The sequence below is a fragment of the Salvelinus sp. IW2-2015 genome, linkage group LG11 (assembly GCF_002910315.2).
Source record: "Salvelinus sp. IW2-2015 linkage group LG11, ASM291031v2, whole genome shotgun sequence".
In the NCBI taxonomy this organism is placed as follows: Eukaryota; Metazoa; Chordata; class Actinopteri; order Salmoniformes; family Salmonidae; genus Salvelinus; species Salvelinus sp. IW2-2015.
In genome coordinates this window covers 15,651,040-15,672,424 of record NC_036851.1, presented here as the reverse complement: position 1 = coordinate 15,672,424, position 21,385 = coordinate 15,651,040, and the positions used below count along the sequence as shown (strand labels likewise).

General features: G+C 41.8%; 2 protein-coding genes and 1 long non-coding RNA gene across 9 annotated transcripts in view; 2 read left to right on the top strand and 1 right to left on the bottom strand.

The window, feature by feature from the left end:
* Window positions 1–3,729, top strand: part of LOC111969890 (rho GTPase-activating protein 39-like) — a 50,841-nt gene extending 47,112 nt beyond the window's left edge. For both annotated transcript variants that reach the window (XM_023996254.3, XM_023996253.3), the window contains exons 8-11: window positions 358–557; window positions 1,332–1,423; window positions 1,498–1,667; window positions 1,892–3,729. In XM_023996254.3, the coding sequence (XP_023852022.1) occupies window positions 358–557; window positions 1,332–1,423; window positions 1,498–1,667; window positions 1,892–2,086 (657 nt within the window). In that variant the 3' untranslated portion in view covers window positions 2,087–3,729. The remainder of the gene's footprint in view (window positions 1–357; window positions 558–1,331; window positions 1,424–1,497; window positions 1,668–1,891) is intronic.
* Window positions 100–4,701, bottom strand: LOC139028365 (uncharacterized). The gene is made up of 2 exons (XR_011480556.1): window positions 4,615–4,701; window positions 100–3,925 (listed from the first exon to the last, which is right to left on the bottom strand). It is a non-coding gene; the product is annotated as an uncharacterized lncRNA (long non-coding RNA).
* On the top strand, window positions 4,282–21,090 carry LOC111969888 (PHD finger protein 20). 6 transcript variants are annotated; one of them, XM_023996251.2, is made up of 18 exons: window positions 4,282–4,437; window positions 5,448–5,534; window positions 6,960–7,051; window positions 7,241–7,412; window positions 7,578–7,662; window positions 11,187–11,263; window positions 12,980–13,589; window positions 13,822–13,872; window positions 13,965–14,234; window positions 14,311–14,532; window positions 14,714–14,812; window positions 15,605–15,760; window positions 16,720–16,898; window positions 17,645–17,744; window positions 17,912–18,107; window positions 18,223–18,682; window positions 18,893–19,058; window positions 19,296–21,090. In XM_023996251.2, the coding sequence occupies exons 2-18, from the start codon at window positions 5,505–5,507 to the stop codon at window positions 19,436–19,438; spliced, it is 3,108 nt and encodes a 1,035-aa protein (XP_023852019.1). In that variant the 5' UTR covers window positions 4,282–4,437; window positions 5,448–5,504; the 3' UTR covers window positions 19,439–21,090. The 6 variants fall into 6 exon arrangements, with proteins under 6 accessions (XP_023852019.1, XP_070301663.1, XP_070301664.1 ...); XM_070445561.1 differs by having other exon boundaries at window positions 4,333–4,437; window positions 5,387–5,534; window positions 6,957–7,051; XM_023996250.2 differs by having other exon boundaries at window positions 4,340–4,437; window positions 6,957–7,051.
* The last annotated feature ends 295 nt before the right edge of the window (window positions 21,091–21,385 follow it).

The window sequence follows — 21,385 nt, the reverse complement described above, 5'->3', positions numbered from 1 at the left end:
CAAAGGGGCAGGGAATGACAAGGGAAAATAGTATTTGTCATAAACCAAGGTATTTAAAAATGCCCAAATAGAGCATGCAGTCAAAACACAACCCCACCCTGAATGTCCCTATTTGTTTAATACTCAAAGGGTTCCTAACCAATACAGATGTTGATAAAGAGATTAATAATGCTAGAAAGATAAACATGGACATTAGTCAGAAACATATCATGGATAGATTCTTCGTCACAGGGCTTAACATACACACAAGACAGTCTATTTCAGATATAATCTTTGATGTTAACAGTCATAGACAAAGTATTACATGAACAGTGTAAAATATAGTCCTAGTAGTCACACTCTGAACCTCCCCTGCAGGGTCTTCGTAAGCCAACTCTGGAGGAGATTGACCACAGCAGACGGGCCATCGTGACCCCCTCCCTGTTTGGCAGCTCCTTGGACGAGGTGATGGAGCGCCAGAGTGAACTCTTCCCAGACAGGAAGCTACCCTGGGTACAGGTGCAGCTCTCCCAATACGTCCTGGCACTGGGAGGGGCCCAGACTGAGGGCATCTTCAGGTGAGACAGATGGYCAGGGTCAGCAAATCACCTCATTGGACTTGGGGTATTCATCAATGAGGTATGGGTTTGTGTTTAGCAGGGTCGGGGTCATAAAAGGAGATCTAGTGAGGATCTAGACAAATGTATYCCAGCCTTGGTGGGTGGTCTCCTGAAGCAGCACAGTTTAAAGCAAACATTCCCTGTGTACTCTACAGTAAAGAGATGGACAGCAGAGCAAACATTGCATACCACTGCTCAAGAGCCCCTGGAGACCAGCAATGTTTCATTTGATACTTTATAAAAATGTGTTTACATTTTTGTTTTTGCATGAGGCCATGGGCTTTCAATCACGTTGTTAGAGCTATTCTCATATCTGTGATTTGTGAGTATTTTTGTTTGGTCTGTATTTCTGTAGATTATTCTATTAGATTTGAATTTGTTTGGAGGAGTATTTATTCTCAACATAAACGTTATACCCCACCCACTACAATGTTTCATGGGCGATAAGGAGCTTTGGTCTATTTTTTTTTTCTCCTACTCCAGCTAATACAGAACATGCCTATTCACCATGGTTATTATCATGGTCAGTCCCTAAATCCAAACAAATTCCGCCAATTAACAACATGATACTCCCAGTGCCGTTTGAGTCATGATAACCGTTTCACCATGTTATAATGGGTTTTCAAGCTATGCCACTGAACATACCTGTAGATTGGTAATAGTGGGGGTTATAGTTCCCCCTAGTGGCCATGCAGTGCAACTGAATACTGAATTAGAACGCTTGTTCMGAAGGGTGCCTGGAGATATCGATGAAGTCAACGCATTGAAGCTCCAGGTCGACCAATGGCGGATCCCAGAAAACCTCTCAGACCCCAACGTACCTGGTGAGTTAGTCTGTACCTCTGCTATTATCTGTGCGAGTGTGTGTTAGTGTTAACACTGTCCCCGTCTCCTCTAGCCTCCCTGATGAAGRTGTGGTATCGTGAGTTGGAGGAGCCTCTCATCCCCATGGCCTTCTACAAGCAGTGTGTCAGTAACTATGACGACCCTGTGGCAGCCATTACTGTTGTACAGTGTCTGCCTGAGCTCAACAGACTGGTGCTGTGCTACTTTATCCACTTTCTGCAGGTAATAACCACGACACAGAACACCACAGCTAATACAATACAGTCATACTGACACAACTATTATCATATTCAACATTGGAGACATGGTCATTGGTCAGGAAGTTGAAATGGAACAAATCACTACAAACTCATTAATTTGTCCTTAGTCAATCTGTTTCAAGTTACATACTCTGCCTTCAGTCCCTAATGATTWTTCACCCTCTCTCCCACACTAATTATCCCCAGGTGTTTGCTCAGCCTGCTAATGTGTCTGTTACTAAGATGGATGTCAATAACCTTGCCATGGTGATGGCCCCCAACTGCCTCCGCTGCCAGTCTGATGACCCACGAATCATCTTTGAGAACACACGCAAGGAAATGTCTTTCCTGCGCATGCTCATCGTTCACCTGGACACCAGTTTCATTGAGGGCGTTGTGTAGACTGACTCCCTTGACACCACGTGCCCCAGTGTCACTGAGAGATTCACTCTGCTCTGCGAAGCCCMCCCCACTCCATTGACCTATCACAAAACAAACACACTGGAAATCATACTGTAACAATAGGCAGGGTCATAAGAAGATAAGCGAGAACCCAGATGTCTCACCACTGAGTACTGTACGTAACACTGTCACTTGACCCATCCTCTATCCTACTTTCTGACTGCAGAACAATACATCTGTGCCTACTTCATAGGTGACATTGTGTGTGTTATGTGATGGAAACACCACAATTATTGCACACAAAAAGACTACAAATTACTTTACATCATAGGGACCGCATTTTATCCAGTTCATTTTGCTGACTTTTTTAAAACTGCATGTAAAATCTGATTTTCCTCCTACATTTATAACTGAATGTGAAGTGCCATTGTTTCGTTGCTGGATATGGGCTGTGCAGGAGGAGTCTCATATGGTTTGTACAGGATGGACATTGTCATCAGGAAACAGACCCAGGGTCCCCTCATATCTATTTGGCCTCTTGTATGTATGTGTGTCTGTGTGTGTTTGAGTTCTAGAGACTCAGCCTCCAGTTCTTATTTACAAATGAGAAAAAAATTATAATTTAAAAATAAGCTTGCCTGTGATGTTTTTAGTAGTTCTATCAACAAGACTGCATCAGTCTCACTGCTATGTTGGTGATTTTATCTGAAAAAAACTGTTCCACCACAGCCATTTTGATATAGAGCCACAGTCTATAGTCCGACTACAGTCGAGCCACAGTCAGAGCGTACATTTCAAAGTACAAACTGGAAGCAATAAGACCATGTGTCTTGGAGCTTGTGTAAAATACCCGTTTTAGTGGTCTCCTCAACAGTGTGTGTTGTGCAATAACAACCCTCTGATTTTCAACTGCTGAGGGAGGATGTTATAAATGTATTCTGGTACATGTATGTACTGTGTGTATGGGAGATCTATTCGGKAGCAGGTAGCCTAGCAGTTAGAGCTTTGGGCCAGTAACCGGAAAGGTCGCTGGTTGGAATGCCTGAGCCGACTAGGTGAAAAATCTGTTGACGTGCCCTTGAGCAAGACACTTAATCCTAATTTGCTCCAGGGGTGCCGTACTACTATGGCTGACCCTGTAAAACACTTCACTGCATTTATCCAGTGTGTGGCATTTATCCAGTGTGTGACAAAAATACATTTTTTGTTGTTGCAATACACCAATATTGAAAGGGGCATAAACACATGTGTAAAGTAGTAGCACTATCACTTCTTTTCGCCATAGATATTTTGGCTCAGGTGTTCTGTTAAAACGGGTGTAGTGATAACTGCTCTCTGCTTCCCTCGCTAACTGAAAGTCTGATTTTCACATGCGTCCAAACTATGATGTAGATAAGACACTCCCTGGAAGCTTTCCTGTGTAAATAATGCTTGTAAATAGTAATAGTAACTGGCTGTATTTTCAAATGATCCATGATAAAGATGAACCTTCCTGATTTTGTAATTACTCCTAGTTTCCCTCCTGCAAGCTTGCCTTTGAAAATAGTACTGATTCAACCACTCATTGTTTGTGTGTGTTATGTGAACATACCCTCTGTTATTCTATGAAATGATTGTTCAAGAAAAATAAAGGTTTAATTGTAGACTGGTTATCAGACATTTACTGGATTAAGTGTATAAAAATGTATATGTTATTGGGGCTATTGCCTAATAGCATTCCCCTTTATTAATGTCTTGTCCAAATGTGTTGTACCGTCTGATTTTTCTGTTAGAGTATTGTAACGTAGGCCGACATGGTCCTCAGTTCTTTATGGTTGTCTTGTCATTGTCCTTATCGTCCTGGAAATTAAAACAAATATAGTGGATATTTTTGTACATAAGAATGTAATGCAGAAGTTGCAGTAAATTAACATTCTGATTTTTTTTAAATAAAGTGTTAAGTCTTCTAAATAAAGAAAATATAGCCTATTTCGGAGTAAAATCGAGCACTATTCAAGAAACAATACCCTGACGATGCAMCAGCAGCCAGCCAGCAATTAGCTATGTTAGTAATACGATGTAATATAGCCTAGCCTACTATTGATGTAAATTTGCCATTGGCTGTACATGCCGTATAGGCAGGCTTACGACTGTAAAAGTAATTTACTTATGTATAGCCTGCAAATAGCCTCTACCATGCATCTCTGGAACAGAAGGTACATTTAATACATGCGTAGTTGCGCGCCGGTAGTGCGAGTGCATCGAGAAAAAATTCAACTGCGTGCTCTCGAATCAGAAGCGGAGGCACCACACGAGAGGATTTTATCACACGCTGCACATCACCATTGGAAACCCAGTATCCAGAAATRAAGGTAACATTTGACATCAGTTTTCTGCAACATTTTAGTCATTAGTATTTGCGACAGAATAGAAAAAGGTTTTATGCATCAATAACACAAAACATTGTGTAATCTGAATGCGGCATGACGCTTCTGCTTCCTAAACAAATAACTTTTAAAGACTTGTAATGTAGATTTGTTTTGGCTTACGGATATCTTATACTGTTTGGTGTAAGGTAGACTCGTCATTGTTTCGGTGGCTTCAGGGAAGTTTAAAGTGCTCTATTTCCATGCCGTATTTACCGTAACAAAACGTGTGGCCAGGCGTAGAGGCCCGATCCTCTTATGAATGACAGTCTGAATGGCCTGTAAAATTTCTCAAGTCCGCCCCTATCAGACCGCTTAACCAATTAGCTTTATTCAAGTCACTGACAAACTACAGTGAAATATATTCAAGACTCCTTATAGAATATCGGAAGATAAACTGTCAGAAACGAATCCACAAAAGGCAGCTTTGAATTGTATAAAATCATATGCATCTTATTTACGCCTTACTTTGGAGTGGATGCTGGGTGACTGCTGACGTGCAAGCAGCGCTGCCAAATAATGGAGAGAGAAAAACATGGCAATTTACAGGATTAGGCTATATTTCAACATTTTATCGGCAATTAGCCTTCTATGGTTATGTTACATAGTTAATGTAAAGCCATGGACTATAGTAGGCCTATAGTTGAAGCCAAGGTCCAAGTTGAAAATGATTTTCACCCTTATCGAGTCTGGGATAAACAACTGACGTGTATTGCGCGTCATTGAGGTCGCTTCCGTGCGTTTTGAGCCTCTCCACCAGAAAGAATTATGCCCTATTCGTTCACAAATGCTTCGTCGGAGTATGTGTTTATGGAACCTACATAACGTAGATTCATGTTATCCATGTATGTTACATAAGCAACTGGCCTACATAACTAGCTTAATCTAATTTCAGAGACCATTTGCATTGCTATTGTCTCCCATTGTTTCAATATGTGGAATGTTCGCCTGACCAGAAWACACGTGGGTTGCCAAGTAGTGTGAAGATATCCGGCTACTATTGTTGCATTTAAATGGACTATGCTCAAAGTCTCTACCCAAAGGTGAGTTTTTCCTCCCGAAATTAGGCTAATGTATTGCAAAGATCTGTTTAGAATCGTGTGATTGTGTTTGACAATGCTATAGGATACAAAGTATTCAGGGCGCGAGACACAATGTAACGCTCTGCAATGGACCAGACAATGGACCATTTTGACTAGCATAGATTTTGTTTGAGCAGATTTAGTCATCAAAAGCAACATTTTTGTCAATTTGGCCGAATTGGAATCCAGTCATGAATCATCACACTATGATCACTCCAGTTGGACAAAAGGATACAGAATAGACAGTGTCGGAATTTCTAATCGTGCTGCCCAAGTCTTTGAAAGCTGTCTGGCTCTTGAACTCGTTATTAGGTACTGTCTGCAAAYATTCTCGAGACAGGGATTAGACAGTATTGCTATAAAATAGATGGAGTAAGGGTTACATACAGATGCTTCAAAGAGGAATGTTTGCGCTTTTGTGAGATCTGAGGATTGCGTTAAGCATATAACGTTATGTGTTTCTTTGCTAAGTGTTTTCGTTGGATAAACATTGGAGCCTGATAGCCTAAATGATGGAGCAGACATATTTGCTATCATAAACGAATGTCAAGCCATTTTAAGGGTGTCAATGGGGTTATGCCATTTTTGGATGAGCACCATATTTAAGGGCCTTTCACATCTCTCATTATGTAGTACGACTTTGCTTAAATTCTTATTAAACGTCTATGTGCTTATGACTACTTTATGGATGCCCTATAATGCCTTAAGTTGTTATTTCTTCGTTTTTATTTATTTKGATTATACACACTACAATGTTTACACCTATCTTTGGATGCAACAATCTAAGATTTTAGATATAGCTTAGAACTACATGGTGTCAACACACCTTTTAGACTTGGGGCTAAATTCCACTGTCTGCCTGCCAACATTGTTGCTCAGTCGTTGGTCTTTTGTAATCATTGTGGAATCCCCTCATGTGTCTACTGCTACAATACTAACTTCAGTAATTATAGTTTTTATTCCCCATGTGTCTACATACATACAGTAGTTATTGTTGGGTACACACAGTATTGTGTTCCTGTATTTATGGAATAATTCCCTTTTCTCTCAGCCATACAGACAAGCCTCATCCCTGTTCTCTCACCTCTTCCTGGCAGTCCACTCAGCAAAATGACTAAGACCCTTAGCGCCATTTTTTGTTTTCACTTTCCACCACTATGATTCATTATGTAACAAGTAAATGCTGATCAAAAGAAATTGAGAACTAACTAAATTCTCCACTGATTATGGAGTCAGACCTTTTTTGTATTTAAGCCAGTTCGCTCTAATCCAGTCTCTAGACCAGCACGAACTCACGTTCGTACTTGGRAGTTTTAAGAACTAGAAGAACTAGAAGTATATGTGTGTCTGGTCTTTAACCAAGTAGAACTGTGTGTCTGTCAGCAGGAGGTGGATGTGGGCAAGATGCCACCTAACAGAAGAGGGATAACTTTTGAGGTGGGAGCAACGCTAGAGGCCAGAGACACCCTCAAAAACTGGTGAGTCATGCTTCTGTTCCTCCATCACTCTCTCTCATTCTCAGTACAGTATGTCTTTATCTGCCTGCACTCTCTTTGTTGCTTTCCTCAGCTATTTTTCAGTCTTTGTCTTTCTCTCTGTCTTTCTGTTATCCAGTTCAGTTGCTTTGCTCCCATCTCAGTCACCCCTCATATGTCCCCTGCTCCTAGGTATCCGGCCAACATAGAGAAGATTGACTATAATGATGAGAAGATCCTGATCCACTACCGTCAGTGGAGCCACCGCTATGATGAGTGGTTTGACTGGACCAGCCCCTACCTGAGACCTGTAGAGAGGATCCAGCTGAGACGACAGGGACTGCTGGACGACGATCCTATCCCTGTAAGAGAGGGACTCTACTTACTTACTCTCCCAACTAGATCCCTACTGATTGCTCTGCTTAGCTTTACCTGGTCTTCTGTTTGCTCCGCCTACTTCTATTTGATGTCATTTGCTCAGGCTGATACTGGATCCATGTGTGACACTTCCTTTCATCTGTCTCMTCAGGGATTTCATGTAAATGACAAGGTCCTCGCCAGTTGGTCCGATTGCCGCTTCTACCCTGCCAAGGTCTTAGGAGTCAATAAAGATGGTGAGTGGTTTGGAAGTACACTCGTATGCATATTGAAGGGATTTGTGTGTTCTGTTCTGCAGAACAGTGTTCTGTACCATCACTCATTCATATATCTTTATGTACATATTCTTCATCCCTTTACACTTGTGTGTATAAGGTAGTTGTTGTGAAATTGTTAGGTTAGATTACTCGTTGGTTATTACGGCATTGTCGGAACTAGAAGCACAAGCATTTCGCTACACTCACATTAACATCTGCTAACCATGTGTATGTGACAAATAAATAATAAAATAATAGAGGACCACAATGGAAATAAGTCTCTTGACGTTTTTGTGTTTGTATCCTCAACAATTTTGTTATGTACAGTTGAAGTCGGAAGTTTACATACACTTAGGTTGGAGTCATTAAAACTCGTTTTTCAACCACTCCACAAATGTCTTATTAATAACTTATTATGGCTGGTGGCAGTATTGAGTAGCTTGGATGAATAAGGTGCCCAGAGTAAACTMCCTGCTACTCAGTCCCAGAAGCTAAGATGTGCATATTATTAGTATATTTGGATAGAAAACTCTGAAGTTTCTAAAACTGTTTGAATGATGTCTGTGAGTATAACAGAACTCATATGGCAGTCAAAAACCTGAGAAAAAATCCAACCAGGAAGTTGGAAATCTGAGGTTTGTAGTTTTTCAAATCATTGCCTATCYAATATACAGTGGGATATTGGTCATATTGCACTTCCTACGGCTTCCACTAGATGTCAACAGTCTTTAGAACCTTGTTTGATGCTTCTACTGTGAAGGAGGGGGGACTGAGSGCTCTTTGAGTCAGGGGTCTGGCAGAGTGCCGTGAGCTGACCATGTGCGTTCACGTGAGAGTTAGCTTGAGTTCCATTGCATTTCTGAAGACAAAGGAATTCTCCYGTTGAAACATTATTGAAGATTTATGATAAAAACATCCTAAAGATTGATTCTATACATCGTTTGACATGTTTCTACGAACTGTAACGGAACTTTTGGACATTGTCTGCTCGCGCCTCATGAATTTGGATTACTGGGCTAAACGCGCAAACAAAAAGGTATGTATTTGTTTGCGCGTTATGTATTTGGACATAAATTATGTACTTTACCGAACAAATCAAACATTTATTGTGGAACTGGGATTCCTGGGAGTGCATTCTGATGAAGATCATCAAAGGTAAGTGAATATTTATAACGCTATTTCTGACTTCTGTTGACTCCAACATGGTTTTGTTGTCTGAGCGCTGTACTCAGATTATTGCATGGTTTGCTTTTTCCGTAAAGTTTTTTTGAAATCTGACACGGTGGTTGCATTAAGGAGAAGTATATCTCTAAATCTGTGCATAACACTTGTATRTTATATTAAAGTTTAWGATGACTATTTCTGTAAATTGATGTGGCTCTGCAAAATCACTGGATGTTTTGAAGCAAAACATTACTGAACGTAARSCGCCAATGTAAACTGAGATTTTTGGATATAAATATGCACTTTATCGAACAAAACATACATGTATTGTGTAACATGAAGTCCTATGTGTGTCATCTGATGAAGATCATCAAAGGTTAGTGATTAATTTTATCTCTATTTCTGCTTTTTGTGACTCCTGTCTTTGGCTGGAAAAATGGCTGTGTTTTTCTGTGACTAGGTACTGACCTAACATAATCGTTTGGTGTGCTTTTGTCGTAAAGCCTTTTTGAAATCGGGCACTGTGGTGGGATTAACAACACGTTTATCTTTAAAATGGTGTGAAATACTTGTATGTTTGAGGAATTTTAATTATGAGATTTCTGTTTGAATTTGGCGCCCTGCGCTTTCACTGGCTGTTGTCAAATCGATCCCGTTAGCCGATCTCAGCCATAAGACGTTTTAACAAACTATAGTTTTGGCAAGTCAGTTAGAACATCTATTTTGTGCATGACACAAGTCATTTTTCCAACAATTGTTTACAGACAGATTATTTCACTTGTAATTCACTGTCTCACAATTCCAGTGGGTCAGAAGTTTATATACACTAAATTGACTGTGCCTTTAAACAGCCTGGAAAATTCCAGAAAATGATGTCATGGCTTTAGAAGCTTCTGATAGGCTAATTGACATAATTTGAGTTAATTGGAGGTGTACCTGTGGATGTATTTCAAGGCCTACCTTCAAACTCAGTGCCTCTTTGCTTGACATCATGGGAAAATCAAAAGAAATCAGCCAAGACCTCAGAAAAAATATTGTAGACCTCCACAAGTCTGGTTCATCCTTGGGAGCAATTTCCAAACGCCTGAAGGTACCACGTTAATCTGTACAAACAATAGTACGAAAGTATAAACACCATGGGACACACAGCCATCATACCGCTCAGGAAGGAGACGCATTCTGTCTCTAGAGATGAACGTACTTTGGTGCGAAAAGTGCAAATCAATCAAAGAACAGCAGCAAAGGACCTTGTGAACTGCTGGAGGAAATAGGTAACAAAGTATCTCTATCCACAGTAAAATGAGTCCTATATCGACATAACCTGAAAGGCTGCTTAGCAAGGAAGAAGCCACTGCTCCAAAACCGACATAAAAAAGCAGGCTACGGTGTGCAACTGCACATGGGGACAAAGATCGTACTTTTTGAGAAATGTCTTCTGGTCTGATGAAACAAAAATAGAACTGTTTGGCCATAATGACCATAGTTATGTTTGGAGGAAAAGGTGGAGGCTTGCAAGCCGAGAACACCATCCAACCGTGAAGCACGGGGGTGGCAGCATCATGTTTGTGGGTGCTTTGCAGCAGGAGGGACTGGTGCACTTCAAAATAGATGGATCATGAGGCAGGAAAATTATTTTGATATATTGAAGCAACATCTGAAGACATCAGTCAGGAAGTTAAAGCTTAGTCGCAAATGGGTCTTCCAAATGGACAATGACCCCAAGCATACTTCCAAAGTTGTGGAATGGCTTAAAGACAACAAAGTTAAGGTATTGGAGTGGCCATCACAAAGCCCTAACTCAATCCTATAGAAAATTTGTGGGCAGAACTGAAAAAGTGTGTGCGAGCAAGGAGGCCTACAAACCTGACTCAGTTACACCAGCTCTGTCAGGAGGAATGGGCCAAAATTCACCCAACTTATTGTGGAAAACTTGTGGAAGGCTACCCGAAATGTTTGACCCAAGTTAAATAATTTAAAGGCATTGCTACCAAATACTAATTGAGTGTATGTAAACTTCTGACCCACTGGGAATGTGATGAAAGAAATAAAAGCTGAAATAAATCATTCTCTTATTATTCTGACATTTCACATTCTTAAAATAAAGTGGTGATACTAACTGACCTAAGACAGGGAATTTTTTACTTGGATTAAATGTCAGGAATTGTGAAAGACTGAGTTGAAATGTATTTGGTTAATGTTTATGTAAACTTCTGACTTCAACTGTATATATACAGTACCAGTCAAAAGTTTGGAGATATATGTTGCCTGGTGTAACATTTTTAAGTTGTTAAATAAAATAAAGCATCAACCTGATCCATCTGATCTCCATTTGCCCTCAGCATCTTACACTGTGAAGTTTTATGATGGAGTCGTCCAGACAGTGAAGGGGATCCACGTGAAGCCTTTTGTCAGAGAGGTGAGCTCTTRGTTTCCTTCTCTCAGCAGGGACTGTCAATTGTTTCTACCTGCTCAAAGGGCACATACAGTGCCTTCAGAAAGTATTCACACCCCTTGACTTTTTCCACATTTTGTTMTGACAAAATGAGTTTAAAATTGATTAAATTGACATTTTGTGTCAATGGCCTACACACAATACCCCATAATGTCAAAGTGGAATTATGTTTTTAGAAATGTTTACAAATTAATAAATGAACAGTTGAAATGTCTTGAGTCAATAAGTATTCAACCCCTTTGTTATGGCAAGCCTAAATAAGTTCAAGAGTAAAAATGTGTTTAATAAGTTGCATGAACACACTGTGTGCAATAATAGTGTTTAACATTATTTTTTTATTGACTACCTCATCTCTGTACTACCACATCAAATTATCTGTAAGGTCCGTCAGTCGAGCAGTGAATTTCAAACACAGATTCAACCACAAAGATCAGGGAGGTGTCTGGTCACAAGGAAGGGCACCTATTGGTAGATGGGTAAAAAATAAAAAGTATTCCCTTTTGAGAATAGTGAAGTTATTCATTACACTTTGGATGGTGTATCAATACACTCAGTCACTACAGAGATACAGGCATCCTTCCAAACTCAGTTGCTGGAGATGAAGGAAATCGCTCAGGGATTTCCCCATGAGACCAATGGTGACTGAAACAGTTACAGAGTTTAATGGCTGTGATAGTAGGAAACTCAGGATGGATCCACAACATTGTAGTTACTCCACAATACTAACCTAATTGACAGACTGAAAAGAATGAAGCCTGTATAGAATAAAAATATTCCAAAACATGCATTCGGTTTGCAATAAGGCACTAAAGTAAAACTGCAAAAAATGTGGCAAAGAAGTGAACTTTGTCCTGAATACAAAGCGTTATGTCCAACACATCACTGAGAACCACTCTTCATATTTTCAAGCGTGGTGGTGGCTGCATCATGTTATGGGTATGCTTGTCATCTGCAAGAACTACAGAGTTTTTTAGGATAAAAAMAAACAGAATAGAGCTAAGCACAGYCAAAATCCTAGAGSAAAACCTGGTTCAGTCTGCTTTCCAWCAGACAATGGGAGACAAATTCACATATCAGCAGGACAATAACCTAAAACACAAGGCCAAATATACACTGGAGTTGTTTACGAAGATGACATTGAATGTTCCTGGGTGGCTTTGATACAGTTTTGACTTAAATCAGCTTGAAAATCTATGGCAAGACTTGAAAATGGCTGTCTAGTAATGATCAACAACCAACTTGACAGAGGTTGAAGAATTTTTAAAAGAACAATGTGCATATATTGTACAATCCAGGTGTGCAAAGCTCTTAGAGACTTACCCAAAAAGACTTCAGCTGTAATCGCTGCCAAAGGTGATTCTGACATGTATGGACTCGGGTGTACATACTTATGTAAATTAGATATTTCTGTATTTCYTATTCAATAAATGTGCAAAAATGTATAAAAACATGTTTTCACTTTGTCATTATGGTGTATTGTGTGTAGATGGGTGAGAWTTTTTWTTTWWATTCAGGCTGTAACACAACAAAATGTGGAATAAGTCAAGGGGTATGAATACTTTCTTTAGGCACTGTCTCTGTTCATATTGTGTTGACTTGCCATGCAAAGGGTCACATTTCTGTGGGTCATACTTTGCATTATTTTCATCTCTTTTCATCCCCCTCTCTTCCTGGAAATAGAGAGGAGGAGGGAAGACTCGGTCTGCTGAGAGGAACGGAGTCAGGAAGCACCAGAATGGCAGAGACAGGAGGCCTCAGGAAAACAGCCCCAAGAATAAAAGGGCCAGACGCAGTACCTCTGACCTGGAGGGAGACAGTGAGACCGAGGATAATAATGATGTTGATGAATGGGACAAGAGGGAGGAACAGGAGAAGACCAAGAGGAAGGATGGTGAGGTGGATGTCACCAAAGAGAGTCCACCCGCGATTAAGCAGGAGGAGCATACAGAGCAGCATGCAGGACAGAACGACCTCCGGGATCACATGACAGCCACTGTGGGCCCGAACGGAGTGAAGGTGGAAGAAGACCGAGGACAGAGTGAGGAGAGGTCTACTCATAATTTAAATGGAGGGATAAAAAAAGAGGTGGAAATGAAAACTGAGTACACAGTCCTGAGCTCACCAAATGAACCTAAGCTATCCACTGAGCCACCCAATCAGATGTCAACACTGACAGGGCCAGTGTCTATCCCATTACCCTCAGCTTTGTCCACCAATGACGGAGTGGAGCAGAAGGCAGCGAGCCAACCGGATAGCTCAAAATCTGCACCACTGGACCTCCCAGTGAAACGTAAGACAACCCTCTTCAGAAAATCACTATACAAAAGGACTTATTCCCAAATAATGGAAYCTGTCACTGCAGTTATATTTCAAGGTTCTGTCCACATTTCAAGTCGTCAAAATAGTATAGGTTTGAATATATTTATGAGAATTCTGAAAGAGTGAAGTGTTTTTAATTTGTTGTTGAACGTCGGCAGTCAGTGATTGTCAGTTTTATATGGTCTCTTTGTCTTTTGTTCCAGCAATAAGGAAGCAGGGTTTTCACAACCCCAATAGATTCAGCAGAGAGCCATGTGAGTTCTCCCCCTGCACTGTGTTAGATCAGTTTACATGTTTCTTTCCACTACTAGCTGTTTGTCCTTACATGTCTCCATTGTGTTTTCAGTGTACAGAGTGATCAAAAACCAGCCTCCCCCAGTCCTGTCCATCAACTTGGACCACAACCCGTTTAAATGCAGCGCTGTGGGTTGCACCAAGTCGTTCCGCAAGGCCAAACTGCTTCACTACCACATGAAGTACTACCACGGAGAGGACCAGCAGCTAGAGGACGACCTCAGCCCCACCAGGAGCGTCCAGACCCAGGCCTCAGAGAAGCACCCCTCCCCTACCACTCTGGAGAGTCCTAAGAGGAGACGCACCTTCTCTGCCTCAATGCGTAAGTGTAAACAAATGGCTGTAGATAGATTTACCCAAAGTTTTAGTCATAATAATGTTTTTTCTATGCATGGCAGACTCCACTGTGCACAGTCCTATCAGAACTCCCCCGTCTCCACGTAGTGAGGCAAAAACAATGAGCAGACGCACGTCAGTGCCACCTGCTGTCAGCACAGAGCCAACACAGAGCCAGCAGCAGAGGGCACTGCTGAGGGAGAAGAGCAAAGAGAACCAGCTGGACAGGAATGGCCAGAGACCGGTGGCGACAGAGACGTTTATGAGCAGTGGCATGGACTTAGGTGTGTATAAAATGGAGACATGGAAAGATCTAAAGAGAGGGCTTAAATAGGTCAATAATGTTCACTTTCTCTAAATGTGACACAACAGGAATATTGTGAAATTTGACATGCTCTAGTGTTTGTAACACGTTCAGGATCTAAAGCACTCTCTTAACTCTTGGTTCACTCTGTGTCACTCCAGGATTGGTGAAAGAACGAGACCGGCTGAAGGATAAGAAACAGACCGACTTCCTTCACGTTAAACTGAAGAAAAAGAAGAAGAAAAAGAAGGCCAAGTCTGGTAAGAAGGGGACTCTAGTCACCCTACTGTTCTGAATGGGGCTTGTGTCCTGTTGATCAGCTGCATGTGCAACGCTTCATTCAGGCCGTGGGAAGGCCCCTGAGCACAGAGCCATCCTGCATTCCTCTTGGTGTGGTAGGTGTAGGTCTGTGTTGGATTATCACTAAAACTACCTGTCCTCACTACTGGCCTATACCGCTTCATCAGTCAAATAGCCACTGCTCATTTCATTTGCATCAGCAGTCTTGTGCTTTTACCTCCTTTTTCACTGACTTTTAATGATTTGCACATCTTTGGCTCATGTTTGTTTCATATAATAACACATTAGGCTAGGAAGGCCTTTATTATGGATTTAATAATCATCTCACTAATCTGTGAAAAGTCTAATGCTGACCACAGGCCACTGTGACAGCACTTCTCTAACCAAGTTTGAACCGCTATTGGTCTATTGACCTATTTTAAATTCACTGTGAGTGTGGATAACACTTGTTATAACACCTTTTAGGYGGATAGTTTATTCACTATGCACAATTAGACTATATTTACATTGTTTTGGCCAGTTCACCTCTCAGAAATACTCAAGTAGAGGTATTTCCATTTATGGTTTCTTTGTTATAAGGAAATATTTCCCTACCAATAATAGTATCTTTAGCTGTAAACATCAGAATTCTGTTTTATATAGTGTCTGTTTGTCCCCCCCAATAGAGTTATCTCTTGTTTGTCCTCATCAGCAAGTCCAAAGTTGACATTTTGTTCTGCGTCTGCTTCCCCCTCCCTCCCCTTTATTAACAGAGTACACAGGTAGTGAGGAGAATATTGACATCTCAATATTCGATCTCCAGTCCAAATTGAATTTGCCACTCAAATTCCCCCTCTCACACAATCACAAGCCTGAGTCATACCACTGCAGGCCCGGATACAACCAGTCAGAGCAGATACACGTGGATGGTGGGTATCAGTGTGTGTATGTTATGTGTGTGTGTGTCGCTCTCTCCCTTTTGCCATTATTCTTTGCCTGGTTTCAATCCAAGTCATTTGTCCTTGGCTTCGACCTGTATCTTTTCAATTCTGTATTAAACCGATGTTGCTCATTATTTTCCACACTTTCTGGCGTAAAAAGCAAACAAACTGTTGTCACAGTTGAGGACTGATTCTATGGTTTATTGATAGAATCAAGGGCCTTTTTTTTGCTGCTATGGCTTGCTTTATACTCGTTATTGTGCAACATACGGTTTGTTATAAGTCCAACCKACAGAGCTATGCATAAGGGATATACAGGTAACTGCCAAATGAAAGGAGACACCAACAAAGTGTCTTACTAGGACGTTGTGCCACCACAAGATTCCAGAACAGCATATATGTGCCGTGGCATAGAYACACACACACACACATCCTTTAAACCCCTATGCTCCTTTGAGAKCKCTCTTAAAGTCAKTGGGATCTCTTCTAGCCATGGTAGCCAAAATAATGGGCAACTGGGTATTTTTATACATGACCCTAAGCATGATTGGATGGTTAATTGCTTAATTAACTCAGGAACCACACCTGTGTAGAAGCACCTGCTTTCAATATACTTTGTATCCCTCATTTACTCAAGTGTTTCCTTTATTTTGGTACTTAAATGTACGTTAAAATACTGTGGATGAAATTAGCTATAGTTTCCTCCTATATTTRCTACCATTATTGCTGGTGTTACAATATTCTCTTCATCAAACACGTCATTTGGATGTAAATTATATTATCTTCTGGGGACTCACATTGAGAAATATACTGTTTGGTATGAAACTAGCTCATGGAAGAAATATAGATGTCTGTAGTATTGTAATGTTTCTAAAAGAGATGAGAGTCATCTTGACCAGGATTGTTTGTATTAGTTAACCTTTTCCATCCCTTGATTTCCCCTCTAGATGAGGATAGCATCAGTGATTGGTCAACTGACAGCTGTGGGTGGAGTGATGAGCAGGGGGCGGAGCTGGACGTCACTACTCCACCCCTGAATCTGGGCTCTGTTGCCTTGGAGACGGGCGCTCAGGAGATTGTGCGTTGCGTCTGTGAGGTGGAAGAGGAAAACGACTTCATGATACAGGTGAGCTACCTTGGGGTTTTACCTGGCTCTAGCCCAAACCTCCCTCCAATACACATCAGTGAGACTGCGAGACTAGTGGATTCCTACCAACTATATATTTAAATCAATCACATTTGTCAAATGGCACCTAATCTCTCGGAGACAGATTCTGCGTGTAAACCCAAGAATCTGTCSCGACAGGATGGAATGCGTAGGTTAACGAGCAGCAGTAGTTCAGGTGTTATGATAGTGATGGTTTGACGATACTGATGGTGTGCCGGGACTTTTACCGTTGTGACTAGATGGAGTTAGGACTACAGTTGGGTTAGGCCTCAGGCCTACTAGATGGAGTTAGGCCTCATGTTGGGACTACACTTATTGACAATTGGAGCATTTTCACTAAGCCTAACCCTTTTCCTACCCTTAACCTCATTCACATAACCTGCTACGTTAATTCTCCCAACTTGCCGTGTTAGTTCTAACCTGCTATGTAAACAAACCATCAGCCTTGACAAACTATCAGTGTCACCACATCAGTGTTTGGGTTTTCATCCCTGATTATTTGGYCGTATCAGGGTTGGGGAAAGGCAGTCCTTAAACGATAGTTCTGGAGTTAACCCGAGATTAAATAGCACCTTACTGAAGGCCAAGCCCATCTCTGATTCTCTGAAGCAAGCTCAGGCCAACCATTGGCCAAAACTTTGATTTGCATGATTAAGTAGTTGATAGTAACTCTGCTCCCTGGCCTTGTCTCTCGTCTCCCCCAGTGTGAGGAGTGTCTGTGCTGGCAGCATGGCACCTGCATGGGCCTCCTGGAGGAGAACGTCCCAGACAAATACGCCTGCTACGTCTGCCGAGACCCACAAGGTGAGAGCCAGAAACACACAACTGGGATTGCTAGTAAATCCATCGCAGGTTTCTCCACAGGCGTTTAAAAGAGGCTCACACTAAACTAAATAAGCCAGTACATTTAACTGTAATTTTTCTGGATGTGTCTTATGATATCATGTGAGCCTTCATGATCTTTGTTCCAGGTCAGAGGCAGAGCCTTCGGTACTGGTATGACCGTGATTGGCTGAGCAGCGGTCACATGTACGGTCTGTCCTTCCTGGAMGAAAACTACTCCCACCAGAATGCAAAGAAGATTGCAGCAACACACCAGCTACTAGGAGACGTCCACCGTGTGGTGGAGGTGCTCAATGGCCTGCAGCTCAAGATGAGCATCCTACAGTAAGTAGAGGAATAGAATGGGAAAAACTATCTATACACTAATATGAATGAATATCTTATATCCTTATAAAATGGAGTCTGTATGGAGTCTGAATGCCCCTGTGTGGCCCTGTAGTACCCAAACCCACCCAGACTTGCGGCTGTGGTGCCAGCCCTGGAAGCGGGCAGAGAGGCCCTGGAGGAGAGACGGCTCGGGGACGGGCACCGACGCAGCACCGTCTCCAGCGCCAACAGACGAGGGCTCAGAGAGGGACCACAAGAGTCTTGCGCGTGGGGGAGCAGAAGCTCTGATGTCAGCCGCCATGGAGAAGCTRAGTCGAGCCTCCTCTTCCACCTTCTCGCCCTACCAGTCGTTCCAGGACTCGTACATCATGAGTGAGCACTGCTACCAGAAGCCGCGGGCGTACTACCCTGCGGTGGAGCAGAGGCTGGTGGTGGAGACCACACGGAGGGGCTCTGAGCTGGAGGACAGCCTGAGGAGTACTGAGGACCTGCTGGAGAGAGAGCAGCGCTATGGAGGCATGCTAGAGACAGCCAGGCCCAAAGCCCACACACACCTGAACACTCACACCAAGGTTAGTGCTGTTTCAGCCCACACACACACTCCGTTCTATTTCAGCCAGTGATGTAATGGTTAAACAATAGGTGGGTTTACAACTGTGATCGCCGGTTCTTGTTAAAAAACTAAAGCTTCCTATACTCTCTATCCATACATCCTGCATGCACAATACTATAGAGTGGTAGTCAACCTTATGACTGAAGCATCCTCTTTCCCATGTGTCCAGGGTTCAGATGTTGGTCGCTGGGGCCAGGCCGAGGTGAAGATGGAGGGAGGGGACGGAGACGGCAGTAGCCAGCAGCACCAGTGGCAGATCAACCTGCTGGATCACATAGATGCCGTACAGGAAGAGGTCACTCACAGGATGGACTTCATCGAGAGGGAGCTGGATGGTGAGGCATGCCCTTTGTTTTCTGTCAGCAAGTAAAGCGTTTTGTGATGCCACTGATTGTATATGTACAATGGGGAAAAGGAGAGAATTTCAAGCAAACAACTCAAGACATTGGCCTCTTACCTGTCACAAAGGTGTAGCCACAATCAATACATCTACTGTATATTATAGGTTCCTCTGAGCTATGCATTTTACATGAGTGATTGACAGTGTTGTCTGTTCCATCTTTCCTCCTCAGTGTTGGAGAGTTGGCTGGACTACACAGGGGAGCTGGAGCCCCCAGAGCCTCTGGCCCGCCTGCCTCAGCTTAAACACAGCATGAAGCTGCTGCTAACGGAGCTGGCCAAGGTGCAGCAGATTGCCCTGTGCTGCTCCACATGAGGGCGCCAGTGAGCAGTGTGACATCCATATTCACAGACCAACACAGCACTCCCAAGAGACAATGCAGTGGAGAGCAACACTCACTGGTCTATCTATGGCATTTGGGGGTTGGACTGAGGAGAAATGACCAGATAATTTAATGCAAATGCACTTTCAGTATACTGRAGACTAGTGGGAGCATTTCATGGCATGGGGTAAAATGCTTGAGGATGACAGTTGGTGTTCCTCTGTAAGGCCTCTAGTCTGTACAGGGAAAAGCCCACATAATGGAAATGTGCTGTATCATGGTCATTGCAGTAGGTATTGGATGGAGTCAATACAAGAGAGAACAAACGGGGACAGTTTATGATCGGATGGGTTTTGTTGGTGCAAACCTGCATCATATTAATGCCTTGGTCTGAGGTTTTGTTTGAAGCTTGCTGTCATGTACTCCACAAATGGATGACCTGTACTATGTATTCAAAGACCTCACCTGAACTTCTGATAGACACACTGTCAATATTCATAATGACAGCTGTTGGAAACACTGTCCTTGGAGCCATATTTTGCAACTCTTTTTCCTTTCTCAATATTGTAAAGTACTTAGTCATTGATAATCTCGCATAATTATTAAGCTTATGTTTGCTGATCATGTGGATTGTTTTACAGAGCACAACCTTAATAAGGTTATAAATAGGGTGTGACAATACAAACTATATTCTTATATAATGGCACTGTATAGATAAGATTCATCTTTCAGATTTTACGTAGTGAATTTTTACTTTGTCTGTATTATAGACACTGGAGGGACAGTACACAGTTTGATGACGAGTGACGTTTCTGGATTTTTGTTTTCATATTTAAATGTGGTTTCTTTCCAAAGCTAATGTCACTGTTGTATTTTGTTGATTCTGTGTATCTTCTCTTCTATCCTATTCACTCTCGTCTCGCGATATCGTCGCTCGAGTTCCTGCCCTACTACTTTGCAGATGCATACCAGATCTTAGAACGCCTGCAATAGGTGTAACATTTTAGCTAACCACCTCATATGATATAGCAATCTAGTGCCCGACTGCAGTCTGACGTGGCACACAGCCATTGGTAAATGCAATGCAACGCCTGCCCTGCACATCTAGTCGGGCAGGAACTCGACCTTCAACTTTGCTTCACTTGTAGCCTTTGACTTTTGGCTTACTGCAAATGTTTGTGGAGATGTCTGCTACAACCTCAGCATTTTGTGTTCTGTTCTCAGTGGAAGACTTGTAACAGATCCACGATTTTCCTTTTCTTGTATTTTACCTGTACTGTTTATTTGCAATATTTTGTATTTCTTGTGTAAATACATCTGAATGTTTCCTGGGATGACTTTGTATTGATGGTTAATTTTAAACATAGTCCTCCAAAGAGCCATACTGTACTAGTGGGTCAACCAGGTTAAGAACCAAACAAGATGTTGAAAAATGCAACAGATATGCTGGTACATAAATACACTACTATATCTCATTGATATACAGTGCATTCAGAAAGTATTCAGACCCCTTGACRTTTTCCATATTTTGTTACGTTATAGCCTTATTCTAAAATTGATTTTTTTTAAATGTTTCAATGACAAAGCGAAAAAGGGTTCTTATTTTTTTTTTTTCATGTATTAAAAATTAAAAAACATATCTGCATCCTGTTTCCATTGATCATCCTTGAGATGTTTCTACAACTTGGAGTCCACCTGTGGTAAATTCAATTGATTGAACTTGATTTGGAAAYGCATACACCTGTCTATATAAGGTTCCACAGTTGACAGTGCATTTCAGAGCAAAAACCAAGCCATGAGGTCAAAGGAATTGAGGATTGAAACTGAATTCTAAGCGCATAATCTCCGAGAAATGGGTCAATTCAGTGATGGGACTGGTAGTGTACACTACAGTTTTTAGACAGAATCTTCTCAGTTAAACCTCTTGGGGGCGTTCAAAT